Source organism: Amblyraja radiata, unplaced genomic scaffold (assembly GCF_010909765.2).
Source record: "Amblyraja radiata isolate CabotCenter1 unplaced genomic scaffold, sAmbRad1.1.pri scaffold_429_ctg1, whole genome shotgun sequence".
Lineage (NCBI taxonomy): Eukaryota > Metazoa > Chordata > Chondrichthyes > Rajiformes > Rajidae > Amblyraja > Amblyraja radiata.
This window is the reverse complement of record NW_022630532.1, coordinates 4,802-31,787: the sequence shown is the minus strand read 5'-3', so window position 1 is coordinate 31,787 and position 26,986 is coordinate 4,802. Positions and strand designations below refer to the sequence as shown.

The 26,986-nt window shown below is 43.4% G+C and overlaps 1 gene segment (V, D, J or C); it reads right to left on the bottom strand.

The window, feature by feature from the left end:
* Window positions 1-1,792: 1,792 nt before the first annotated feature.
* On the bottom strand, window positions 1,793-15,920 carry LOC116969938. The segment is given in 9 exon segments: window positions 1,793-1,801; window positions 1,936-2,063; window positions 5,086-5,415; window positions 6,720-7,022; window positions 8,079-8,396; window positions 9,811-10,107; window positions 14,146-14,201; window positions 15,329-15,632; window positions 15,807-15,920. Coding segments are annotated over 9 exon segments (1,791 nt in total).
* Between the last annotated feature and the right edge of the window lie 11,066 nt (window positions 15,921-26,986).

Sequence of the window (26,986 nt, the reverse complement as noted above, 5' to 3'; positions counted from 1 at the left end):
GTCAAACAAGGTGAGGTCCGAAAACACAAGGCCCATTCAGTGTTGGTGTTGCATGATGCCACAGAAAGTAGGCCCAATCTCTATTCAATGTACTCTGGGCCCAATCACTTTAGTCGCGGTTACCCTGATAGTGCGCTGACTGGGCCAAATGCAATCAGCCAAGAGTAGTCCAGGATACTCAACTAGTGGGATGAGTGGCTTTGTGGCTCTGTGTGGCCTATTCTTATTTTGGGGGCATATACTAACTCACTCACCCGCCATCAAAGGCCCAACCAATGTCTAAGTGAAAGCATACCCAAGATGGGTAACAGGCAAATCGATCTGAACTCATTTACTATCCGTTGGAGTCATGTGATCCCAGCTAATTCCAGATGCTGCTGATTAATTCTTAATGTCTATCATTGTCTCTTCTTGCCCGTTCTAGACTCCATACCCAGAATCCTACCCACGTACTTTGCTGATCTCTGTGTCGGTGCGGCTGTATCAAGTGCACTCTCTCTGCCGGTGTCGGCTGTATCAAGTGCTTTGAAACATATTTTGGAATATTCGACAGTAATATAAGAAGGTATTGTGATATTGCTGAGAGCTTGGTGGAGCAAACAGTTCGTCATGACGACCTATTTGTAGAAGATAGCTACTGTATAAGGGGAGGTTGCGAAACGCGCCTATGTGGTCGTTCTTCTCCTGGAACTTTGGCATAAAATGCATTCAAATATACATGACCTTAACGTCATCGGACACCCGAGCGCGCAATGGTCGCATAAACGAAGTCACTCCAGTTCTACTAGCCAGTGACGATCTGAGAGAAAATATATTTAGGGAAATGGTGGAACACGAAGAAATACGAGAGCGCATTCAGCGCAAGGTGCTGGTTCCTTCGTGAAACGAACATAGCAAACTAGGTTAGACTTTTGTAGTTTTTATTTGTGATTTAACAGAAACTTATTACAGAGATGTTTTTAAAAGCATAACACGAAGTGGTCAAAACAACTGAATTCCACACTGAGACCAGGTACATTGAACATGTAGCTCAAGAGTCAAAGGTTAGCTCTGAATTAAGGAAAGGACAATTGAGCAGAAAAGGAGTAAATAGATATTTGCTCATACGCGGAATGTGCGCATGCGTTGGATTGTTGGGTATGTATTTACACATGCATTTACATTACATTTTATTTGCAGGACTTCGGTTAGGCCGCACTTGGAGTATAGTGTGGAGGTCAGGTCGTCCCTTCAAAGGAATAATGTGGAGGCTTTGGAGAAGATGCAGAAGAGGTTTACTAGAATGTTGCAGGGGTTAGAATTATTAGCTATAAGAAGAAGAGGTTGGCAAACATGGAGTGTTTTCTTTGGCGCGTCGGAGGTTGAAGGGAGACCCGGTAGAAGTTGTTAGAATAATGACAGGCATAGATAGTGTGTCTGAATTTAACATTAAGTTTACGATCTCCCACAAACAGCATTCCCGACTATCTATACAATGGCATTCAACACCGGAAGGACACACATATGGCCCATGCTAAAGAAAAAGAGAATGTATAGAAATAAAGATAAAAAGAAAAAAAGAAGTCCAACGTTTGAGAAAATTGACTAATTTTCACATGATATTCAAATTACGATTAAAATAGTTTGATACATTAACGCTATACTAAAGGCAACTAGGCAATATCAAACAAGTCAGATAGACAGAATGAACTACTGCTTATGATATTGTCCGCTTCAAATTTGAACATTTCCCTTGGTTACAACGACGTCCATAGAACGGTCAGAAAAATACGTGGTTTTCAACAATCAGTCGTCACTTGACCTGTAAAGAGAGGGAGAGAATATGAAAGTGTATTAGCAGTCTGTGACTAAGATGCTAGGACATCCAAAGAGTACGATAAGCGATATTTTGCCCTACTCTTCAATCAGGTGGAAAAGTAAGTGGAATGAACTCACCTTTACCAGAGTTACGGCAGCGCCGTAGGAAATGCTCAGGAAGAACATGATAATGAATGTGGAAGCGGTTGTCCAGATGTTGTCTCTGTCTTCCTCATAGTCCTCAAGAGGAACGTTGTCGGCGTAATCTACGCAAAGCAGAACGCGAAGATGTTCACAATATATTCTAATATAGAACATTGTATTTTATTTATTATTTACCAAAATAATACGAGTATTAATATTAGGGATATTAATTTCCTATGAGCTGTTTTTACGTTGAGGTGATCATCCATCCTCAACAATTGTATCCAAAATCATGGCCACGTAGACACAGCTGCTAATAAACAACCGTTTATGAATAGCTTTGGAGAAAGCAATGTGTATGTATATATCTGGGATTCATTATTCATTCTATAAACGTCCGCTTCCCATTAATATAATTTACTAACCGGGATGGTATAAAACTTGGTTATTGCTTACTATGTTATCAGATAACCCTTTATTTGGAGATGGTGACCGGAGCTCGGCGAAGGAACTCACTGAATGCAAACATTGGCTCCCAATAATTTGCTATCATTCCCACATTAGAACCATGTTGTCTGACATATCCTGTTTTCGGTTAGGGGATGGAGGAAGGTTTGTGTACAAAATAATAACTTTGAACCTTTTGATAGGCAATATATTTCTAGTGTAAAATATGGAGCATGAATGATCTACGGTTACACTTAGTTTTTAGGAACGCGTGGAAAAATACTGGTTAAATGATCTGAATGGCCCTTCCGTTTGTCTGTAACTAGGTAGATGTGTATCATGATGTATAAGTTTGCCGAAATCCTAACCTCGTTTTCGTATGGTTCATGTGTGTGTGTGTGTGTGTGTGTGTGTCAGTGTGTGTGTGTGTGTCAGTGTGTGTGTGTGTGTGTGTGTGAGGGGGGGGGGTGTCAGTGTGTGTGTGTATGTGGGGGGGGTGTTAGAGTGTGTGTGTGTGTGGGGGGGGGGGTCAGTGTGTGTGTGTATGTGGGGGGGGTGTCAGAGTGTGTGTGTGTGTGGGGGGGGGTTGGTGTCAGTGTGTGTGTGGGGGGGGGGGGTTAGTGTGTGTGTGTGTGTGTGTGGGGAGGGTGTCAGTGTGTGTGTGGGGGGGGGTGTCAGTGTGTGTGTGTGTGTGGGGGGGTGTCAGTGTGTGTGTGTGTGGGGGGGGGGTGTCAGTGTGTGTGTGTGTGGGGGGGGGGTGTCAGTGTGTGTGTGCGTGTGGGGGGGTGTCAGTGTGTGGGGGTGGGTGTGTGGGGAGGGGGGGTGTCAGTGTGTGTGTGTGTGGGGGGGGGTGTCAGTGTGTGTGTGTGTGTGGGGGGGGGTGTCAGTGTGTGGGGGTGGGTGTGTGGGGAGGGGGGGTGTCAGTGTGTGTGTGTGGGGGGGGTGTCAGTGTGTGTGTGGGGGGTGTTTGTGTGCGACCACATATAATGCGTGCGTTGTTGTGGAAAATCTATTTCAATCAGCATTTATGAAGAAGAAAAATATAATATGAGCCAATATATCTACTAACGTGTATTGTCACCGGAAATTTGCTTTGAAAGTCCATTGGTATTAAAGTGAGAGCCTAAATGCATTTGTGTTGTGTTAATGTGGGGTTTTTTGTGCAAATGTGCACTTTTAACTAACCGTTCCTATTATTTTGCATTTCAAAGAATGTTTGATTGCTGGTCTGTTTGGGTGTGTGTCCATGTGCTATGGGGTAAACATGTCGTTAATTGCGTTTTATGTATGTTTCTATGCGACCCCATAAATGACTTTATGTCCATGCGCTTGCTGATGTTTTATGGTGAGTATGCTTCGTGTACATCTGGGGGAGAGCTGGAAACGGATGTGGCCTTGTCTAATGCTACAGCCGGCGTGCTATTCAATGTCTCGCCGCATCTGATATTTGGCTCTAAGTTTGTGTTCTCACGAGCCACTCATAGCGGTTATCCCATCTGCACACATTGTGATGACCGTTTGGTAACTGAACGCCACAGCATTCTGGAGCCGCAGTTAAATGGCCCACTTCTTCATGGGGACAATCTATAATGGTGACACTTTATTCTTGTTCTTTAGGTTCCACTTAGTTGTACTTAGAATTGGGTTGCTTTCATTGAATTGATGATATAGGCTGTTTCTGCTCTACGCTCCTGAATACATTCAACATCATGTGTCTCAAAGGAGCAATTACATTATCTTATCATTAATATATGAATGTTCCTCTCTCATTCCTTCTTTTTGGGCGCGTTTGTGTGTGGGCGCGTGTGTGCGAGTGTGTGCGAGTGTATGTGTGTGAGTGTGTGTGAGTGTGTGTGTGTGTGTGTGAGTATGTGTGGGTGTATGTGTGGGTGAGTGTGTTTGTGTGTGAGTGCGTGTGTGTGTGTGGGCGCGTGTGGGCGTGTGTGTGTGTGTGAGTGTGAGCGCGCGTGTGTGTGGGCGTGTGTGTGTGTGCGGGTGTGGGTGTGTGAGAGACAGAGTGTGTGAGTGTGTGTGTGCACGTGTGTGAGAGAGTGCGTGAGAGTGTAATAATGTTCATATATATTGAGTACATGGCACGATGTAAATGTTTCGTGTGATTTTACAGATGGGCGTTCATATAAAACAGTGAATGCGCATTTCAATCTATCTGTGGAATTAGAAATGTGTGCAGAAATATGCGTGACAGACGGACGGCAAAATGCACGTCCCCTCGTGCGGGCGGAGGAAGGTGAGTAGCTACTTTTTTTCTCGGAGCGGCAGGCCCTACAAAGCGCAACGTCTGAGATCCCGCCTCGGGTCTGAATGGATTGGAAACGAGAGAAGGAGGGAAACGGACCCATATCTACCCAGCAAGAGCAATAATGTTGAAGTGTGTCCGCGATTCGTGCAGTGGTGCAGCTGTGACTTATCTCCAAAACCTCGATGTTACTGTGCAGTCTGCATCTGTTTTCCTTGTATTGTCGCCAAGATTTTCAAGTATCAACGTTAATATATAGTCATCGTTTTGGCAGAATGTTTTATATAATTAATTGGGTGGCCATGTGTTCAGCACAAGATTGGAGGTTAAAGATATTTATTAGTATTTATTTCAGAGACATTTGAAACTAATTAATTCTCATTGACAGGAATTGACAGTGTCCATCAATACAAGGGAAACATTGACAAAACTGGGTTTACCGCTGGACTTATTGACCGTTCTGACGATGGTCTTCATGGGGAGTGCTTCGTGCCCCACCAGACAGGAGAAGGAGGTTCCGCTAGCCCACTGCTCTGCCCCAACGGATAACAGGCTGTACGTGAAGAAGGTGTCATTGTCGTTCTCCGCCACCACCTCGGTGTTCTTGTACTTGCTCTCATCCACCCGCTTGTCATCAACTGTCCACGTGACAAAGACCCTGCGAGGGGAGAATCCTCTCACAAAGCAGGTGAGGGTGATAGTCTTGTGCGCAGAGATTTCTTCTGTCGGCGGCAGAAGGACTGAGACGGACGGTGTCAGCAGATGTTGACCTACGGAACAATTCAAATGGCGTTTATTATACAAGACGGTTAAAGCGATTAAAAGCTAATATATTTGTACGTGAGTAAACTGCCAACAGACAGTATTAACGGCATTGCATTCCCCTTTAGTGCCTTGTCTCTTTGTTCAGACATATACACCTGAATGTGCGTCTCTCCTGTGCACGGCAGAAGATTTGTATGAATCACTTCACACACTCACAACACAAGATCAAGCCATTCGCCCTCTCTGATCCGTGTTATTTCTGACGACCATGCTCCTGCTCCTTTTGTCATTTAATACTAAATGCAGTTCTACCTTGGTTCATCTGTCTCATTCAATCCCCAAGAGCAACTGAATGAGACTATATCAAACCATGGCAGGTGGATGTCAGCGGAGAATGTTGAGCAAACAAAGTGATGCTTTTTGAATTGCGTTTTCAAAATTGATGCAAATGATGGAATTCTAAAATGAATTCAGGGGTCGCAGGAAACAATGAGCACGTCAGACAACGTGTACGCAAAAAGACAGTAAGAGATGCTTTTGGATGACGTGGGGAAAATGACCCATTCTTAAGTTACAGAGAGTTGAGGGAGTTGAGAGGGGAAAGGGAATTTCGAAATGGACATTTTGACCTGGGCAATACAAGCAAAATGGAAAACAAAACATTTCTAGGCTCTTTGTCTGCGGCCTTCCTCGGCGTTATATCTAATCCCTATGACAAGCTTTCAGAATGGCATCCCTCCGACCGTCTGTGTAGATGCATACCATTGGAGTCAATATTAAATGATCTATATTAAGGTGACATCTTTCCGATATACGGCATTTGAATGTTTTTTTTAAATTTTATTTCGAGTAACTCGTTTCATGTACCTAGCTCAGAAACGGGCATTTCTGCTACAAGTGAGAGTATCTGCGATTTACTCCCACCATCACCACATGGTAATTTGGTAGGCAAACCCATATCCCTGCAAGTTACAACACTGTGGGCTATTTAACAAACGCTGCAATGCTCCGAATACCCATATTGTACCATAGACCAGAGACAACGTATCGGCACGCTGACTCTCGCCGCAAATTATCATCGATGTTTCCAGTAACCTGTCCTCACCTCAAATTCATGCAAAGTGATCTCGTATTCTCCCTTTTGCAGTTCTGACCAAGGACTCAGTGAAATCTTAGCACTATTTCATTTTGTATAGATATTGCTTCGCCGATGGAGTGATCTCAATCATTCATTTCAGCTTTATCTCAGAAGAAAAGTGCACCAGTCACCTCTGGCCCACAGAAGCTCTCTGCAGCTACACCGGCTCACCTTTCTTCCAGTTGATTCGTCCAGTTTTTGGAGTCGGCATATCTTCATGGCTCACCACGCATTCAAAATAATCCCCACTCAGCCAGTCACGAGTTGAAATGTTGACTTTGCTCTCTACGATATCTTCATGTCCTGTGGGCTGGATCTCTGATTCCAAATGTACCTTTATGTGGTACCAAGATACTATGATACCATAAGGTGCATCGGATACCCGACAGGTTAACGTTACGGTCGTATCCATTAACTCTTGTTCAACAGGTGGGGGAAGGATTGTAATCTTCGGTTCATCGCAGGGACAATCATCTGTGGTACAATAATTAATGTGAACATAAGCATTTGCAGGAGTAACCGGGATCGAAAGTTTACACCAATCATCCACCCCCAAAACTACCCCTTCTGAGTAGTGGTTCTGTGAACATGGGTCCTAAATCGTCATGAACTGACTTTTGTTTCTGTGCAGAGACCGACACAATAAATGAAATGGGAGATCGCAACATGGGCTAAACCACGATATGCACTCAATGCTGGAGTACTGTAACTCACACCACTTCATCCAGGGACCCCGACAGTCCTTTCAGATGAGGCAGAAGTTCACTTGCACCTCCACCAACCACTGTATCCGCTGTTGTAGATGTGGGTTCCTGTACATCGGTGAATCAAAGCGCAGACTGTGGCGATCGTTTCGCTGAACTACTTCACTCTGTCCGCCTTGCCCTAGGCGATCACCAGCTTGCCAAACACATTAAAACCCCACTCCATTCCCACGCTGTCCTTTCTGTCCTGGGCTTCCTCCACTGTGAGAGTGAAGCTAAACGCAAATTGGGGGAACACCACCTCATATTTCGCTTCGGCAACCTAAAACTCAGAGGTATCAATATTGACTTTTCTAATTTCAAGTAACCTTTGCATTCCATCTCTCTCCGTCCACCTCCCACCCTCGTCATCCGACTAGTTTCACTGCGGCCCTGTTTCGTTTCACTCTGTATCTACTCGTTATCACCATTTCCAGAGCAACAACGGACCAATGTGGCCTCGACCTTTCCTTGTTCATCGTTGCTGGCTTTGATTTGTTCTTTTCATACCTTTCATTCAGTTGTTTGTACATTCTCATAACTCTAGTTTCCCTCTCCTCTGATTCCAAGTCGGAAGAAGTGTCTCGACCCGAATCGTCACCTGTTCCCTTTCTCTGCCGATGCCTAACCTGCTGTTACTCCGGAATTATGTTTCTACTTTCGGTGCAAACCAGCATCTGCACTTCCTTCCTACACATAGACTTTCACAATGTCAGTGATATACTACCACCGTGAGCGCTAATGTTTACACTAATATCCCGAGACATACAACGGATGTATTTCTTACCTTCAGACCTACTGATGTTTTGGCTTTTCAAATCTTTTTCATGGTGGACTTGGCAGGTATAGACGGAACCTCTGAACCACTCTCCAGCTGGGAATGTCAACTGGCTGGTCGCCGAGAAGTTACCGTTACCGTTCACCTGGAAGGCGGGAGAGGTGACGATGCCAGAATCCAATGGCGCGCCATTCTTCAGCCAGTTCACAGTAAATGTCGCTGGAGTGAAATCGTTGACCAAACACACGGCGATAGCTTTTTTGCTGCGCGTGATTTCATCACGGGCAGTTATGGTAATGGTGACGGTAGGATGATGTAACACGGGGTCTGAAAGAAAATAAACTTCATTGGAATTGCTCATAAAATATCGTCGATTAATAATGACACCCAATATTTTGACCTAAAAAAATCACACAAAAAAAATCACTTTTTCTGATTAAAAGTAGCCGTCCACTCACTTGGACTTCCCGAGATGCTGCAAAATTCTTTGTTTATCACGGTACATCGAGTGCTCGTAAATGGGGATATTATAACACGATAAGTCGTTGTCACAGGGATGTGATGGGCCGACTTCTGCTTTTGTCCTCTGTGACTGTCTGTGCTTTTAATACTCTTGATAATGTTCTCAACATGATGCACTCAGCCGCTTCGATTGTTCGCGAGTTAAAATGTAACTTATCTACGGATGGATCAGTACCTCGTGAATTAAATGGATGTGCTGGTGATGATAATAAATTAATCAGCACTCTTTTCAAGCTCTCTACAAGTACATTTTTATTTTTTTCTGATTTTGTAAATGGTGAATTGTCTCGATATTTGAAGCACCGCCTTTTGTTCCGTCACAAGAACGAACGCCAGTGCTTCGGTATTGTGAATATCGCTCTCCCCCTCGGTGCCTGGAAACAAAACTCACCGTTTTGTCGAAACAACAACAGCAGATGTTGTTTGATTGAAAAAAGAAGCAAAGGGCTAGAATAATTTGGCGGGTAAGGCATGTGTCACTTTCTATTGGGACTTTAAGCCTTTGGTAGTTAAGTTGAGAATGGAGTTTCATCAGTGTTCCAGATGTTACATGGCATCTGTGGATGCAGCCACACTTTCACATCACTATATCGACATGAATTGTCTGTCTTTGACTTGTTGGATCGTCGAGCTCAGATGAGCGTTCGACAGTCAGTATGACATGAAGAATAAAACCGAACAGGGCACATTAAATCAAGTACTTATCTCCAATTGTCAAATCCCGCGAATTATATGGATTACATCATGGCCTGGTTCGGCAACTTGAATATCCAGGAGCGGAAAAGACTGCAAAATGTTGTGACCACTGGCGCATTCCATCACCGGCTCGGACCCCCCATCATCAAAGGGATGTATCGGAGTCGCTGCCTCAAGAAGGCAGCCAACATCATCAGAGACCCACACCATCCTGCCCACACACTCATCTCACCACTGCCATCGGGAAGAAGGTACAGGAGCCTGAGAACTGCAACTTCCAGGTTCAGGAACAGCTTCTTTCCCACAGCCATCAGGTTATTAAACACTACAACCTCATATGCTCTGAACTACAATACTATTATTATTATTATTATTATTATTATCATCATTATTGCACTGTTATTGTTTGTTTTGAGTATGTGTGCATGTATACATGCAAAACATTCATTGTTCTATCTGGGACATATGACAATAAAACATTCTTGACTCCACCCTCGACCTCGCGCTGCACCCCAACACGAACCTGATACATTCGCTACATAGTCTTTTTGGTTGTGCTGAACCACGCAGACGATGTCGCCTCTCCCTGCCTCCGCCTCGGAGATGGTTAACTCGCTGATCCGGGTGTAAGTTCCCAACTCATTGAACACTGCTGGGTAGTCCTTCACTCCGGTGGTCAGTTGTTTATCATCTTTCTTCCAAGAAACACTGGCGCCCGCAGGGGAATAGCCCAACGCCAAACAACCATAGGTGAACGAACCACTGGAGCCGTGATCCTCGCAGGTGTAGAGAATGAAGAGGCTGGGCGCGGATGGAGCCGCTGCAAGGGAAAGGCCACATGAATGTTAAACTCGTTAAGCAGTTGTCTATTTCATGCAGCTTCACCTGAGTATCATAAACTATTCGTTAATCATTTCGCCTTTATCCCACCTTGGAAAACATTGGCTGAAAACTTCTTGGAGTGCCAGTATCCGCCAGTTACTGTCAAATGTACGCACAATTTCGAGTTGGAAATATATCGATAGGCCTCCAGTATTAATTACTGTAAAATTCCCGGGGTTTCTCAGGAATGCTCAATACTCTGTGGCTATAACTAACGTTGGCCTATGGGTTACAATCTCACCAAACTCCTTGTTGCGACTGGGGATGATTGAGTAAGGGCGGAACTACGGGAACAGTGTAAACACGTGTGAGAGCCTCGTCTATGGTAAAAGTGGGAAATACCCGCTCCCTAAAGAATGAGGACCTCGGATATCCTGGTATGGAACAACTCATCTTGGGAGCAGTTGCGCGGAGACGGATGAATTTGGGAGTAGGACATAGAGTCTTTATAGGAGGCAAGGTTGGAAGAGGTGTAGTCCTGATAGCTGTGGGAGTCCGTAGATTTGTAATTTATATCAGTCGATAGTCTATCTCCTGCGATGGAGACGGTAAGATCAACAAAGGGGAGGTATGTGTCGGGGATAGACCCGGTGAATTTGATCGTACGGTCAAAGTATGTAGACAAGGAAGTCGATGAGTTCTGTCTGGGTACAGGATGAAGAGTTCGGGAATAGGGGCCAGTCTATGTCAGGGGTTGTCCCATGTACCCAACTAAATGGAAATTGGTGAAACGATGTGCAATGTTGGAAACGACATTTTCTCCACTATTCGAATTATAGAACAGGTATCCCACTAGTCCGTGAACAGTGGGAATTCAAATCAATGGTTCAAAGGAGGGTTTGACTGACGTTCAAAATTACATTTGCATTTATTTAATTAAAATTAAATAATTTAGGTAGGTTTCGCTTGGGCCACTGAGAGTGCCCATGGCTAAACTTTTGATTTGGAGGGAGAGGGAAGAGTTTTTGTTTTATAAATGGTTCAGAGATTATCTGACAAAATCACAGAAAATGGAAGGATAACGGGTTTTCCATATTGGGCTCCCGAACATAATATGGGAGAAGACAAAAATAAACAATCACAATCTTGTTTGTGAAATTTGGCCTTAAATGCGTCCATCGAACGAAACCAACTAAGGGGGTGGATGGGATTGAAATGGTAGCTCTGTTATTTAATGACATATAACACACTTAAAATGTCACTTTTTTTAACTGTATTTTGTTGTCCCATCACTCACGAAAATATACCGATCATTTGTATGCCGACAGTAATTGCAAGTAAATTCCGAAAAGCAAACCAGCCGACAAGAACATTACATTCATACCAGATTAAAAACGTGTGAGATTGCATTGGTAAGGATTAAAAAAAAACTCAATATAATATCTGAATTAATAAAGGTTATGTACCACAACTTCTGGAAACTAAATGTAGCATATAAATTGTAAGAACATGTTAATACTTCGTAATTAAATAAATTGGCACAGGTTTCAATGTTTGTCTGTGTGCACCATTGCCATAATGAATTTAATAATAATCCATTAAAATTAATGTTTATACATTGACGCTCAGTTCCGTTTCCAGCATCTTTAAAACGAGTTTACGTTTACAATGCCATCGGCACTGAAGAACGAATGATTAACATTGTACCTCTGTCCGATAGGAAACGAATAAAAAATATACCAATGATAAATTACAACCTGCAATCTATTAAAACAATATCTGAGTTTGCTTCGTGACTTTAACAGGAAAAGGCTTTAATTCATATAGTAGTCTACGTTTAATAGTGAAATTGCACAATGTTGCTAAATCAATGTTTTAATTAAATAAATGCAACTGTAAATTTGAACGTCACTCAAACCCTCCCCTAAGCCATCGATTTCAATTCCCACTCTGTTCAAGGATTAGTGGGATACCCTGTTTTATAATTAAAATTAAGATAGCGGAGTCAGGGGATATGGGGAGAAGGCAGGAACGGGGTACTGATTGGGGAAGATCAGCCTTGATCACATTGAATGGCGGTGCTGGCTCGAGGACCGAATGGCCAACTCCTGCACCTATTGTCTACTGTCTAAAATAGCAGAGAAAATTTCGTTTCCAACATTCCATTTCATTTCCCGATTTTTCATTTTTTTTACCGTAACTATTCGTAAAACTGACATTTTTCATTAGCAATTTACTAAATAGAGGAACATTTTATGTTTAAATGACATTGGGAGCCATAGACAAACATGAATTCAAATTATCTTTCTAATAAATCCATGTATTAAAAATTATTCCAAAACTACAGCTGTTCCGAAATCTCCCCATTTTACATTCAACGCATTTTCCAAATGGGAAAAATCGTGATCTTTGACATAAAACAGATTGGGTTAGACAGCAACTGTGGAAAGAGAAAACCAAGCATTTTCCATGTCGACTATCGTTGGGAGACTAAACCATGGCGAATTCCGTTTCGATTAGAGATATAGCATAGAAATAGATCCTTCTGCCAACCAAATCCAGGGCCACACACAAGTTCCACGTTATCGCACTATCGCATCCACCCCCGACCCACCAGGGTCAATCACCCAGGTCCATTAACCTGCAAACCTGCACTCTTTGGGTTGTGGGAGGAAAGCTGAGCACCAGTAAGAAACCACAGGGAGAACGCACAGTTCTCACAGTCTGCACCTGATTTCGGGAACGAAGTCGGGTCTCTGGCGCTACCAGTTGTCATTCGGCTCCCCTCTATGGGATTTGTCTTTCGCCACAGGCTGCGTGAGCCTCTAGGCGTTTGCACCATTTACTGTTCCTAGTAATAAATTCTTATTTTTATTTTTAAACATATATCTTCTTTGCGTTTATTGAAATAACATAATCGGACACTTCATACAACAACAATACCCGGTCGCTGCCACTCGAATTGAACGGACAAACATGTCAAATTGTGCAACAATATCGTCTCCCGCAATGACCGGCTGAATCATACCGCCGATGGGATGAATCGCATAACACAAATTTGCTGAAACTCTTCGCAAAAATCCAAATATCTCTGTCCAAAGACCACCGGAATGCATTCATAACCACAGAGCCAATCATTGTTGAAATAACGACGAATAACACAATACACGTGGATTACATAGATACCATTTCCATATAATGTGAATTTCCTTCAGTTCCTCCGTCACCCTAGTTCCTCTGTCCCTAGTACACCCGGTACATTGTCATTCTATAGATCGCGTTTCACGGACTTTGCTTTCTTAGCTTTGCTGTAACATTGGTTCACATGGCCAACTCATTGTACTTCAAGATAGACAAAACAAGTTGGAGTAACTCAGCGGGACAGGCAGAGTTACTCCAGCTTTGTGTCAATCGCCAGCATAAATCAGCATCCACAGTTCCTCCCTATTCATTATACTTCAAGATATATAACTGCGCAATTAACCCTGACGCTGAACCTTGCCCTCCTGTGTTTTGCTGCAAGATATTTTTACTTCTTCCATGCAAGTTTTGTTAGCGATTGGATTAAAGGTGTCAAGGCGATTCCACCAATTAATACATACACTTTAAAAACTTGAACATTTTACACCCAGGATTTATCCGTTTCTGTCGTTTGTTTCATATGCGCTGAGAAGAAACAAACTGAGACAAAGTACCTGCTGTTGATCCGAAAATATAGTTCGATGCATCGCAGGTCAAGGACCACAACAATCTCAAACAATTAGAAAGCATAGTGAAAGCAAGTTAATGCACATTTTCCCACTAATTTAGAACTAAATCACATCTGTTTCATAGTCAAAGGATCGAAAGTCATAGCACATAAGGCAAGTTTAAATCTCACTGCAGCGGAATCACATTACATTCTAAAGCAACATCGATCCAACATTGCAATGAATGGGTAATTAATGTAGAAGAACAATTTAATATAATCATTGGAAATATAGAATAAAATTACAACTGAATACATCTAGATACTGAATAGGATGAAGTTTCTTACCGCTGGTTACCGTCACCATGGTGCCTCCTCCCCAGTAGTCAAGATAGTCACGGTGTTACATTCTATGGGTTCCTTCGCACAATAACATGATCTGCACAAGGCAGGCAAAAAAGAACAAAAATCCTGTCATTATTCGTATTTCACATCTAAGGCGAATGCCTTATTGCTCTTTGAACACAATGAATGCGTTAAAAAATCATTTCCATCAATAGTCAGGTACCACGGCACCGTGAATTAAACAGGGCAGTGAAATGTGATGAGAATCATCTATATATAAAATATAAATTAACTCAAGTTACCTCTACAGTAAAATGTGCAGAAATATTCCTGGACATGTTTATTCTCCTGTTGTATGAAATATTGAATTGAAAATATCATATACTGGCCCTGATCACAGTGTTATGGGTTGTGGATGTTTTTGTATTGGTAGGAACCGCTGTGCCAGTATACACAGTGAAACATGCCATGTCAAATACTTCGCTATTCAAGAACTGATGCATGTACTGCTCACAGACGCTATGTCCCAGGGTACTCTTCGCTGTCACTTATAAAGCTAAACGCTGTTCTTCTAAAACTCATATAAAATAACGTTAATTGGTCGGAAGACAATTGGACATTTCTCAAAACAATCCATGTAACTTTAAGCGGTGAACTTTCATTTGAATTTGCTTCACACGGCCTCTCGTCCGGTGCTTGTAGGTTGGAGCAGGAGAAAACTAGGTGTCCGGGTTTTTGTACGAGGAAGTCGCTGTTTGCAGCACCGTGACCCCCCACTGTACACAGTGAGACAGACCCGCACAAAAACCTCCCATACAGTTCACACTCAGGTTTCATTTGAAACGGCCTTCCACACGATTTTAAATGGCCCAGCAATTCACAGAGAACACAGTAAATATACATAACACCAACAATCTCCCTGCATCTCACTTGCCTAATGGAATGAGCATATTTTCGTGGTCTATGATTTTGCACAACGCTATGGGTATGTGTGAAGCGAATAAAAAAACCTCATACATTTGGTTACATTTTTGAATATCGTGTTGGATTTGCGAATGGTACTTTGCGCTCTATTGCCCGACTGTTATTATAGCTGTTGAAATAATTGCTCACCTCTAGTATTTGATGGTAGAAGCTGGACTTCCCAACGTGCCGTTCTTGTACGGGTCTGACACTGAATGCTCACACTGTGTCTCTCGCACAGTAATAGACAGCGGTGTCTTCGATCCTCAGGTTCCTGGCGATCACGGTGAACATCGAATTGTCTTTGGACGGAGTAAATCGGCTCTCTATCCCCGGAGCGAAGTACTTGTTAGAAGAACCGTAGTATTGAAGCAGCCACTCCAGCCCCTGCCCGGGGACCTGACGGACCAAAGACATCCAGGTGCTGCTAAGAGTGAACCCGCTGGTTTTACAGGTCAGTGTGATGGAGCCTCCAGGAGTGCCGGTCTCTGTCTTGGGCTGAGTGAGAACGATATCGGAATGGACACCTGCAAGTTAAAAAAGGCATGAATGGCGAGGATAAATTATTGACCATTAATCCCCCACTCTAATTATCAATAGGAAATAAATTGGGAGGGTTCTAGAGTGGGTAGGAGGGGAATGGTGTAGGGGATATACCACTGAGAAACTCGCGTGAGGAATTTGTCCAACTCATTACTCACGGACTATTAACGCCAGGAACAGACTGAGTGAAACCGCCGACATCATCCCGCTGGGAAGTGTGACCCGGTTGTTTCTGTACAGAACCTCGCAACAAACCAACTGCAAGGAAGTTGGATTTCAGACCATCTTAGAGAGAATTAAATACCCGGCAAAAGAGGGTGCGGCTGTGGGTGGGGCCTGTAAACCGAGTGGTGCAGCGGGCGGAGCTGAGACATGGCTCCAAACTCAACAGCAAGATGGACTCACGCTTTCACATCTATTAACTGATACAGATGCACACGAGGTTAATAAACCAGCGTGCTTTCCCGCCCCTTACACAATATAAACTCATGGTATAGTTGTAAATAAGATGGTTGAAAGATTGGTTTCATAGTACAGTTATTTTTCGCAAAATATGATCGGAATTCCTCAAATGTATATTAAAATGCTTCTGGGTGTGCGTGTGCTTGCGTGTGTGAGAGGGAGAGAGAGGAGAGGTGAGAAAAAATATTTGAGCAAGAAAGACAGACAGACAGGCAGACAGGCAGACAGACAGTCAGGCAGACAGGCAGGCAGGCAGACAGACAGACAGACAGACAGACAGACAGACAGACAGACAGACAGACAGACAGACAGACAGACAGACAGACAGACAGACAGACAGACAGACAGACAGACAGACAGACAGACAGACAGACAGACAGACAGACAGACAGACAGACAGACAGACAGACAGACCTGTCTTCATTGTTAAGTAGACACAAAATGCTGGAGAAACCCAGTGGGACAGGCAGCATCTCTGGAGAGAAGGAATGTGTGACGTTTTGGATTGAGACCCTTCAGAGGTGCTGCCTGTCTCGCTGAGTTACTCCAGCATTTTGTGTCTAGCTTCGATTTAAAGCAGCATCTGCAGTTCTTTCCTACACATTCGTTGTTATCAATATGAACCGTTCGAACAATGATGGGACTGTCCATTTCAATATCATTTATTTGTCACATGTCCCAGTTGGTACAGTGAAATGTGTGGTCACCATACAGCCATACAGATAACATGTCAATATCGAGATTGGTTACATAAAAGGCAGTAGAGGAAATTGATACAAAGCAAACACAAAATTCTATTAAAATGTCATTAAGGGATCGGAAGGAAATTAGTGGATGGCACAGTGCAGGAGGGGAATTGTAGATCTGTGGAGTGATTGGAGAAATGATCGGCATTAGGGATGATTCATGTGGTGTTGATTTTCAGATGCTGCTTCCAAAGATCAAAGTTGAATGAAGGCACATTCTAACCAATCAACCAATGAGCATATTTGTTGGATAGTGTTTCAATGATTCAGACTGCACTGGTTGGGCAGATGGTGTGGAGAAATCTAACAGAGATATCTGAAGAAGAATCCACTAGAGTTATCTAAGGAGAAAGATAGAAACAGTAGTTCACCGATTTGTGAGGAAAACACGAGGATTGTCGAAAATTTAAGGTGCATACGGGGAATTAAAGTTTCCTGCGTTCCAACATAGTATTCTTCTATGACTTGAATTTTAATTTATCATTGTATTTTCTATGCATCTGTGCATTTGTCACGTGTGGCATTCAAATCTATGCAGAGAATGTTATTGATCCCAACCATTGTCGGTAAATAAAGGGATATGATACATGTTCTCAGTTAACCTAGCTTTGTAGAAATATTATTGACTAACATCATCCATATGCACTTCAACTTAATTTTATTTTACAGGAGAGAACGTTGACAATTTAAAATAAATGTCTCTGATGTAATCTGTTGAGAGATTTGCATTTTTTTCTCACTTTATCTGTTTTCCGCCTCTGGGGAAACATTGATTCTGTTTCTGTCCTTCAGTAAATGAACCTGGGTCTGGGGCTGTTGAAATCAGCGTTTATTTAAATCAGCTCATCTCTGTTTCTAGACATTTTTAGACCAGCACAAACAAGGCAATGAAGATATCATTCTCGACGGTGATTATATGTTTTAACGATATTGGCAGTTGGCGCGAATCAACTGAATTCTCCGAGAGAGTCTATTTTATCATATCTTGTTCAAATAAAATGATGTGATTTTATATTACGGATTCACCAGAATATTATTTTGCTGTCCACTATAATCTCCACTTGAAGAAATATCTAAACACGCGAGGTCAATGGAGGAATCGAATTCTTTCCACACCTCCACTGTAGGTTTTTTATTATTAACACACATACACTTATGCACTCACACACACACACACACACACACACACACACACTCACACACACACACACACACACACACACCACACACACACACACACACACACACACACACACGCATACACACACACCCACACACACACACACACCCACACACACACACACACACACACACACACACACACACGCACGCACGCACTCACGCACACACACACACACACACACACCACACACACACACACAACACACACACACACACAACACAACAACACACACACACACACAACACACACACCACACACACACACACAACACCACACACACACACACACACACACACCACACACACACAACAACACACACACACACACACACACACCACCACACACACACACACACACACACACACACACACACACACCACACACACCACACACCACACACCCACACACACACACACACACACACACACCACACACACACACACACCACAACACAACAAACACACACACACACACCACACACACACACACACACACACCACACACACACACACACCAACACACCACACACACACACACACAACACACACAAACACACACACACCACACACACACACACACACACACACACACACACACACACACAACACACACAACACACATACACACACACACACACGCACACACACACACACACACACACCCACACACACCCTCCATCACACACACACACCACACACACACACACACACACACACAGCAACACACACACCCACACACACACACACACACACACACACACACACACACACACACACACACACACACACACACACACACACACACACACACGCACGCACACACACACACACACACACACATATAGCAGCACACATACATCAAGCACGATCCATTGCCATGTACGTCCAGGCCCAAGTAAGAATTTAATTGAACCGCTCTCGGCACTTAGGAAAATTATACATTCTTGATACTTGACGCGTCATGTGTTAGAAACATAGAGGAAACATAGAAACATAGAAACATATGTGCTGGAGTAGGCCATTCGGCCCTTTGAACAGGAACCACCATTCAACATAATCATGGCGGATCACCTAAATTCAGTATCCCGTTCCTGCTTTTTCCCCATATCCCTTGATTCCATTAGTCCTAAGAGCTAAATCTAACTCTCTTGAAAAGATCTAGAGAATTGGCCTCGCTGCCTTCTGTGGCAGAGAATTCCAGAGATTCACAACTCTCTGGGTGAATTTTTTAATCCTCATCTCAGTCCTACATGGCCTATCCCCTCTTCTTAAACCGTGACCCCTGGTTCTGGACTCCCCCAACGTCGGGAACATTTTTCCTGCATCTAGCCTCTCAGTCCCGCTATCCCGGGAATTAACCTAGTGAACCTACGCTGCACTCCCTCAATAGCAATAATGTCCTTCCTGAAATCTGGAGACAAAAACTGCGCACAATACTCCAGGTGTGGTCTCACCTGGGCCCTGTACAACAGCCAGTAGGACCTCCTTGCTCGGAAACTCAAATCCTCTCACAATGAAGGCCAACATGCCATTAGATTTCTTCACTGCCTACCCTACCTGCATGCTTACTTTCAGTGACTGATGTACAAGCACACCCAGGTCTCGTTGCACGTCCCCTTTTCCAAATCTGACACCATTCAGATAATAAACTGCCTTCCTGTTCTTGCTACCAAAGTGGGTAACCTCACATGTATCCACATTAGACTGCATGCATCTGTCTTATTTTAAGTCACCTTGCAGCCTCATAGCATCCTCATCGCAGCTCCCACTGCCGCCCAGCTTTGTGTCATCCGTAAACTTAACTTGGAAATGACACTTTTAATTCCCTCGTCTAAATCGTTAATAAATATTGTAAATAACTGGGGTCCCAGCACCGAGCCTTGCCGCACATCATTTGTCACTGCCTGGCATTCTGAAAAGGACCAGTTAATGCCTACTCTTTGCTTCCTCTCTGCCAACCAGTTCTCTATCCATATCAATACCCTTCCCCCAATACCATGTGATCTAATTTTGCACACTAATTTCTTGTGTGGGACCTTATCAAAGGCTTTTTGAAAGTCCAGATACACCACATCCACTAGCTCTCCCTTACATCCACTAGCTACTTGTTACATCTTCAAAAATATCCAGAAGATTAGTCAAGCATGATTTCCCCTTCATAAATCCATGCGGACTTTGACCGATCCTGTCACTGCTTTCCAAATGCACCGCTGTAACATCTTTAATAATTGACTCAAGCATCTTCCTCACTACCGATGTAAGGCTAACTGGTCTATAATTCCCCGATTTCTCTCTCCCTCCTTCTTAAAAAGTGGACTTACATTGGCTACACTTCAGTCCACAGGAACGGATCCAGAGTCGGGAGAACATTGGAAAATGATCACCAATGCATTCATGATTTCTAGGGCCACCTCCTTGAGTACTCTGGGAAGCAGACCATCAGGCCCTGTGGATTTATCTGTCTTCAGCCCCAACAGTTTACCTAACATCATATCCTGGCTAACGTGGATTCCCTTCAGTTCCTCCCTCCCACAAAATCAATAGAAAATAGACAATAGGTGCAGAAATAGGCCATTTGGTCCTTCGAGCCAGCACCGCCATTCAATGTGATCATGGCTGATCATCCACAATCAGTACCCCGTTCCTGCCTTCTGCTCATATCCCCTGACTCCGCTATTTTTAAGAGCCCTATCTAGCTCTCTCTGTAAAGCATCCAGAGAACCTGCCTCCACCATCCTCTGAGGCAGAGAATTCCACAGACTCACAACTCTCTGTGAGAAAAAGTGTTTTCTCGTCGTCTAAATGGCTTACTCCTTATTCTTAAACTGTGGTCCCTCGTTCTGGCCTCCCCCAACATCGGGAACATATTTCCTGCCTCTAGTGAGTCCAAGCCCTTAACAATCTTATATGTCTCCATGAGATTGCCTCTCGTCCTTTTAAACTCCAGAGTGTACAAGCTGAGCCGCTCTATTCTCTCTGCATATGACAATCCCGCCATCCTAGAAATTAATCTTGTAAACCTACGCTGCACTCCCTCAATAGCAAGAATGTCCTTCCTCAAACTAGGTGACCAAAACAGCACACAATACTCCAGGTGTGGTCTCACTAGGGCTCTGTACAACTGCAGAAGGACCTCTTTGCTCATATATTCGATTCCTCTTATTATAAAGGCCAACACGCCATTCGCTTTCTTCACTGCCTGCTGTACCTGCATGCTTACATTCATAGACTGATGTACAAGGACCCCCAGATCCCGTTGTACTTCCCCTTTTCCCAACTTGACGCCTTTTAGATAGTAATCTGCCTTCCTGTTTTTGCTACCAAAGTGGATAACCTCATATTTATCTGCATTAAATTTCATTTGCCATGCACCTGCCCACACCCCCAACCTGTCCAAGTCACCCTGCATTCTCATAGCATCCTCCTCACAGTTCACACTGCCACCCAGGTTTGTGTCATCTGCAAATTTGCTAATGTTACTTTGAATCCCTTCATCCAAATCATTGATGTACATTGTAAATAGCAGTGGTCCCAGCACCGAGCCTTGCGGTACCCCACTAGTCACTGCCTGCCATTCTGAAAAGGACCCGTTAATCCCTACTCTTTGTTTCCTGACTGCCAACCACTTCTCTACTCATGTCAGCACTCTACCCCCAATACCATGTGCCCTAATTTTGCCCACTAATCTCCTATGTGGGACCTTATCAAATGCTTTCTGAAAGTCCAGGTACACTACATCCACTGGCTCTCCCATGTCCATTTTCCTAGTTGCATCTTCAAAAAATTCCAGAAGATTAGTCAAGCATGATTTCCCCTTCATAAATCCATGCTGACTCGGACCGATCCTGTTACTGCTATCCAAATGTGCGACTATCTCATCTTTTATAATTGACTCCAGCAACTTCCCCACCACCGATGTCAGGCTAACTGGTTTATAATTCCCCATTTTCTCTCTCCCGCCTTTCTTAAAAAGTGGGATAACATTAGCTACACTACAATCCACAGGAACTGATCCTGAATCTATAGAACATTGGAAAATTATCACCAATGCATCCACAATTTCTAGAGCCATTTCCTTAAGTACCCTGGGATGCAGACCATCAGGCCCTGGGGATTTATCAGCCTTCAGTCCCATCAGTCTATCCAACACCATTTCCTGCCTAATGTGGATTTCCTTCAGTTCCTCCATCATCCCTAGTATTTCTGGGAGATTTTTTGTGTCATCCTTAGTAAATACTGAACCAAAGTACACGTTTAACTGTTCTGCCATTTCCTTGCTTTCCATTAGAAATTCACCTGTCTCTGATTGTAAATGACCTACATTTTTTTTCATGGTAGAACATATTTGAGGTTAGTGTTTGTTTTTGTTTTTTTAAATAATAGTTTCATTAGAAGCATATACATATCGTAAACAACGCGCACAATTTGTTTATCAATTACATATTGTTAATAGCTGGGATCCCAGCTATCACATAGCTGGGGTCCTCATTTATTAATTACATATTATAGATAGAAAGAAAGGGGAGAGAAAGAGAAGAAAAAATAGGATAAATGACCAATAATACAATTTTGGAGATAGGTCCGTAGATTATAAAGTGTAACTATTCATCCAATCCTGGATTCAAGGTTCAGTCAAGTTTCCGTGCTGGACCAATTTACCCTTTCAGATAATCTGAAATTATTATCTGAATGGTGGCCAATTAGTAAAGGGGGAGATGCAACGAGACCTGGGTGTCATGGTACACCAGTTATTAAAAGTAGGCATGCACGTGCAGCAGGCAGTGAAGAAGGCGAATGGTATGTGAGCATTCATAGCAAAAGGATTTGAGTATAGGAGCTGGGAGGTTCTACTGCAGTTGTACAGGGTCTTGGTGAGACCACACCTGGAGTATTGAGTACAGTTTTGGTCTCCTAATCTGAGGAAAGACATTCTTGCCATAGAGGGAGTACAGAGAAGGTTCACCAGACTGATTCCTGGGATGTCAGGACTTTCATATGAAGAAAGACTGGATAGACTCGGTTTGTACACGCTAGAATTTAGAAGATTGAGGGGGGATCTTATAGAAACTTACAAAATTCTTAAGGGGTTGGACAGGCTAGATGCAGGAAGATTGTTCCCGATATTGGGGAAGTCCAGAACAAGGGGTCACAGTTTAAGGATAAGGGGGAAATCTTTTAGGACCGAGATGAGGAAAACATTTTTCACACAGAGAGTGGTGAATCTCTGGAATTCTCTGCCCACAGAAGGTAGTTGAGGCCAGTTCATTGGCTATATTTAAGAGGGAGTTAGATGTGGCCCTTGTGGCTAAAGGAATCAGGGGGTATGGAGAGAAGGCAGGTACAGGATACTGAGTTGGATGATCAGTCATGATCATATTGAATGGCGGTGCAGGCTCGAAGGGCCGAATGCATTTCGTTGTCTCTGTACTGTACACTGACAATGACAATTAAAATTGAATCTGAATCTGAATGGCCTACTCCTGCACCTATTTTCTATGTTTCTATGTTTCTATGTTTCTATGTAATCAATAAATGGAGACCATATTCTAGCAAATAATTCTGGTTTGTCAATTAAGACAAGTCTAATTATTTCCATGTGTAAGGTCTCCGACATCTCCATAATCCACATTTTAATTGTGGGGGTTGTTGGGTTTATGACCTAAATTTCCTTCACTGATCATTTCCTTTTTACATATCTAAAGAAGCTATTGCAGTCAGTTTTGATATTCCAAGCAAGCGTTCTTTCATGCTCTCTTTTCCCGCTCTTAATGAATTCTTTTTTCCTCCCCTGTTGAGTTCTAAATTTCTCCCAGTCTCTGGAATGTTGGAGGTTCGTGGGGGACTTGATAGAAGTATATACAATGATGAGAGTCATTGATAGGGTAGATATTCAGTATCATTTTCCAGGATGGAAATGTCCAACATGAGAAGACATGGCTATAAGGTGTGAGGGGGGAACGTTGAATGCAGATGGGCGAGGCAAGTGTTTACACGGAGTGTGGTATGGACCAGGAACACATGATGGTGGTGTGGGTGGATATGATAGCGGTGTTTAAGAGGCTCATTGTAGGTGCAGGGAAGTGCAGAGAGTGCAAGGATATGGATCAGGACAGGCAGATCAGTTTAATTGGGCTTAATGTTCGCCACAAACATTGCCTTCCTAAGGTTCCTAAGGATTTGGACGAGGGAATTGAATGCAACATCTCCAAGTTTGCAGATGACACGAAGCTGGGGGGCAGTGTCAGCTGTGAGGAGGATGCTAGGAGGCTGCAAGGTGACTTGGATAGGCTGGGTGAGTGGGCAAATGCATGGCAGATGCAGTATAATGTGGATAAATGTGAGGTTATCCACTTTGGTGGCAAAAACAGGAAAGTAGACTATTATCTGAATGGTGGCCGATTAGCAAAGGGGGAGATGCAATGAGACCTAGGTGTCATGGTACACCAGTCATTGAAAGTAGGCATGCAGGTGCAGCAGGCAGTGAAGAAAGCAAATGGTATGTTAGCATTCATAGCAAAAGGATTTGAGTATAGCAGCAGGGAGGTTCTACTGCAGTTGTACATGGTCTTGGTGAGACCACACCTGGAGTATTGCGTACAGTTTTGGTCTCCTAATCGGAGGAAAGTCATTCTTGCCATAGAGGGAGTACAGAGAAGGTTCACCAGACTGATTCCTGGGATGTCAGGACTTCCATATGAAGAAAGACTGGATAGACTCGGCTTGTACTCGCTAGAATTTAGAAGATTGAGGGGGGATCTTATAGAAACTTACAAAATTCTTAAGGGGTGGTTCAGGCTGGATGCAGAAAGATTGGTCCCAATGTTGGGGAAGTCCAGAACAAGGGGTCACAGTTTAAGGATAAGGGGGAAATCTTTTAGGACCGAGATGAGAAAAACATTTTTCACACAGAGAGTGGTGAATCTCTGGAATTCTCTGCCACAGAAGGTAGTTGAGGCAAGTTCATTGGCTATATTTAAGAGGGAGTTAGATGTGGCCCTTGTGGCTAAAGGGATCAGGGGGTATGGAGAGAAGGCAGGTATGGGATATTGATTTGGATGATCAGCCATGATCATATTGAATGGCGGTGCAGGCTCGAAGGGCCGAATGGCCTACTCCTGCACCTATTTTCTATGTTTCTATGTTTCTATGTTTCTATGTCACGTTACAGCCAATATTCAAGAAATCTCTGCACCTGTGTATATATTTTTAGTCTGTTTTCTGTATTCACCACAATCAGAGGCAACATGCATTTTTTCTGTTTATATCATGTTGTTTATTTAATCTCACGATATCATCATAGAAACATAGAAACATAGAAAGTAGGTGCGCGAGTAGACCACCAGGTCCGTCGAGCCCGCACCGCCATTCGCTCATGGCTGAACACTAAACAGACACACTTACCCACAAACAGTAGACACAAGACACAGAACACAAGACACTACCCTCCCCTTTATACCGCTATCACCCCTCTCCACCCCAAGAACCTCGTGATCTCCTGGGGGAGGCAAAAAAACGGATAAAAACCCAGGTCCAATTCGGGAAAAAAATCCGGGAAATTCCTCTCCGACCCCAATCCAGGCGATCGACACTTGTCCAGGAGATCACTCAGGTCTTACTATACTAACCATACCTAGGTCCATATCCCTGCCCTCTCCCCGTAGCCCCTTATCCCCTTGGCAGCTAAAAAACCATCTATTTTAGTCTTAAATATATTTAAAGTTTCTGCTTCCACTGCTCCCTGGGGCAGTGAATTCCATAAATTAACCACCCTCTGGGTGAAGAAGTTCTTCCTCATCTCAGTTTTAAAAGAGCCCCCCCTTATTCTGCAACTATGTCCTCTAGTTCTAGTTTCCCCGATCATTGGGAACATCCTCGGTGCATCCACCCGATCAAGGCCCCTCACGATCTTATATGTTTCAATGAGATCGCCTCTCATTCTTCTAAACTCCAAAGAGTAGAGTTCCAGCCTACTTAACCTTTCCTCATATGTCAATCCCCTCATTGCAGGAATTAATCTTGTAAACCTTCGCTGCACTGCCTCCAGGGCTAGTACATCCTTTCTTAAGTATGGACCCCAGAACTGTACACAGTATTCCAAATGTGGTCTCACTAATACTGTGTACAGCTGCAGCAAGACCTCCGTGTTTTTATACTCAATCCCCCTAGCAATAAAGGCCAAAACTCCATTGGCCTTCCTGATTGCTTGCTGCACCTGCATACTAACTTTTAGTGATTCATGTACTAATACCCCTAGATCCCTTTGCGTTGCATTACAACGCAGCTCCTCCTCATTTAGAAAATAACTTGCCCTATCATTTTTTTTCCCAAAGTGAATGACTTCACATTTATTAGTATTAAATTTCATCTGCCAAGTTGTTGCCCACTCACCTAGCTTATCTATATCCTTTTGCAGACTCTTCCTATCCTCCTCATCCCCTACTTTTCCTCCCATTTTTGTATCGTCCGCAAATTTTGATATATTACACTTGGTTCCCTCCTCCAAATCATTTATATAAATTGTGAACAACTGGGGTCCCAGCACCGACCCTTGCGGAACCCCGCTAGTTACCGGTTGCCATCCCGAGTATGAACCATTTATCCCCACTCTCTGCTTCCTATTTGTTAGCCAATCCTCTACCCATGCTAATATATTACCCCCAATCCCATAATTTTTTATTTTTAGCAATAGTCTCTTATGTGGCACCTTGTCAAAAGCCTTTTGGAAGTCCAAGTATACCACATCCACCGGTTCCCCTTTATCCACCCGGGTTGTTACTTCCTCAAAGAATTCGAGCAGATTCGTTAAACAGGACTTCCCCTTCACAAAACCATGCTGGTTCTGTCCGATGAAGTCATGTTTATCCAAGTGCCCCGTTAGTGTTTCTTTAATAATTGTCTCTAACATTTTACCCACCACCGATGTTAGACTAACCGGTCTATAGTTACCT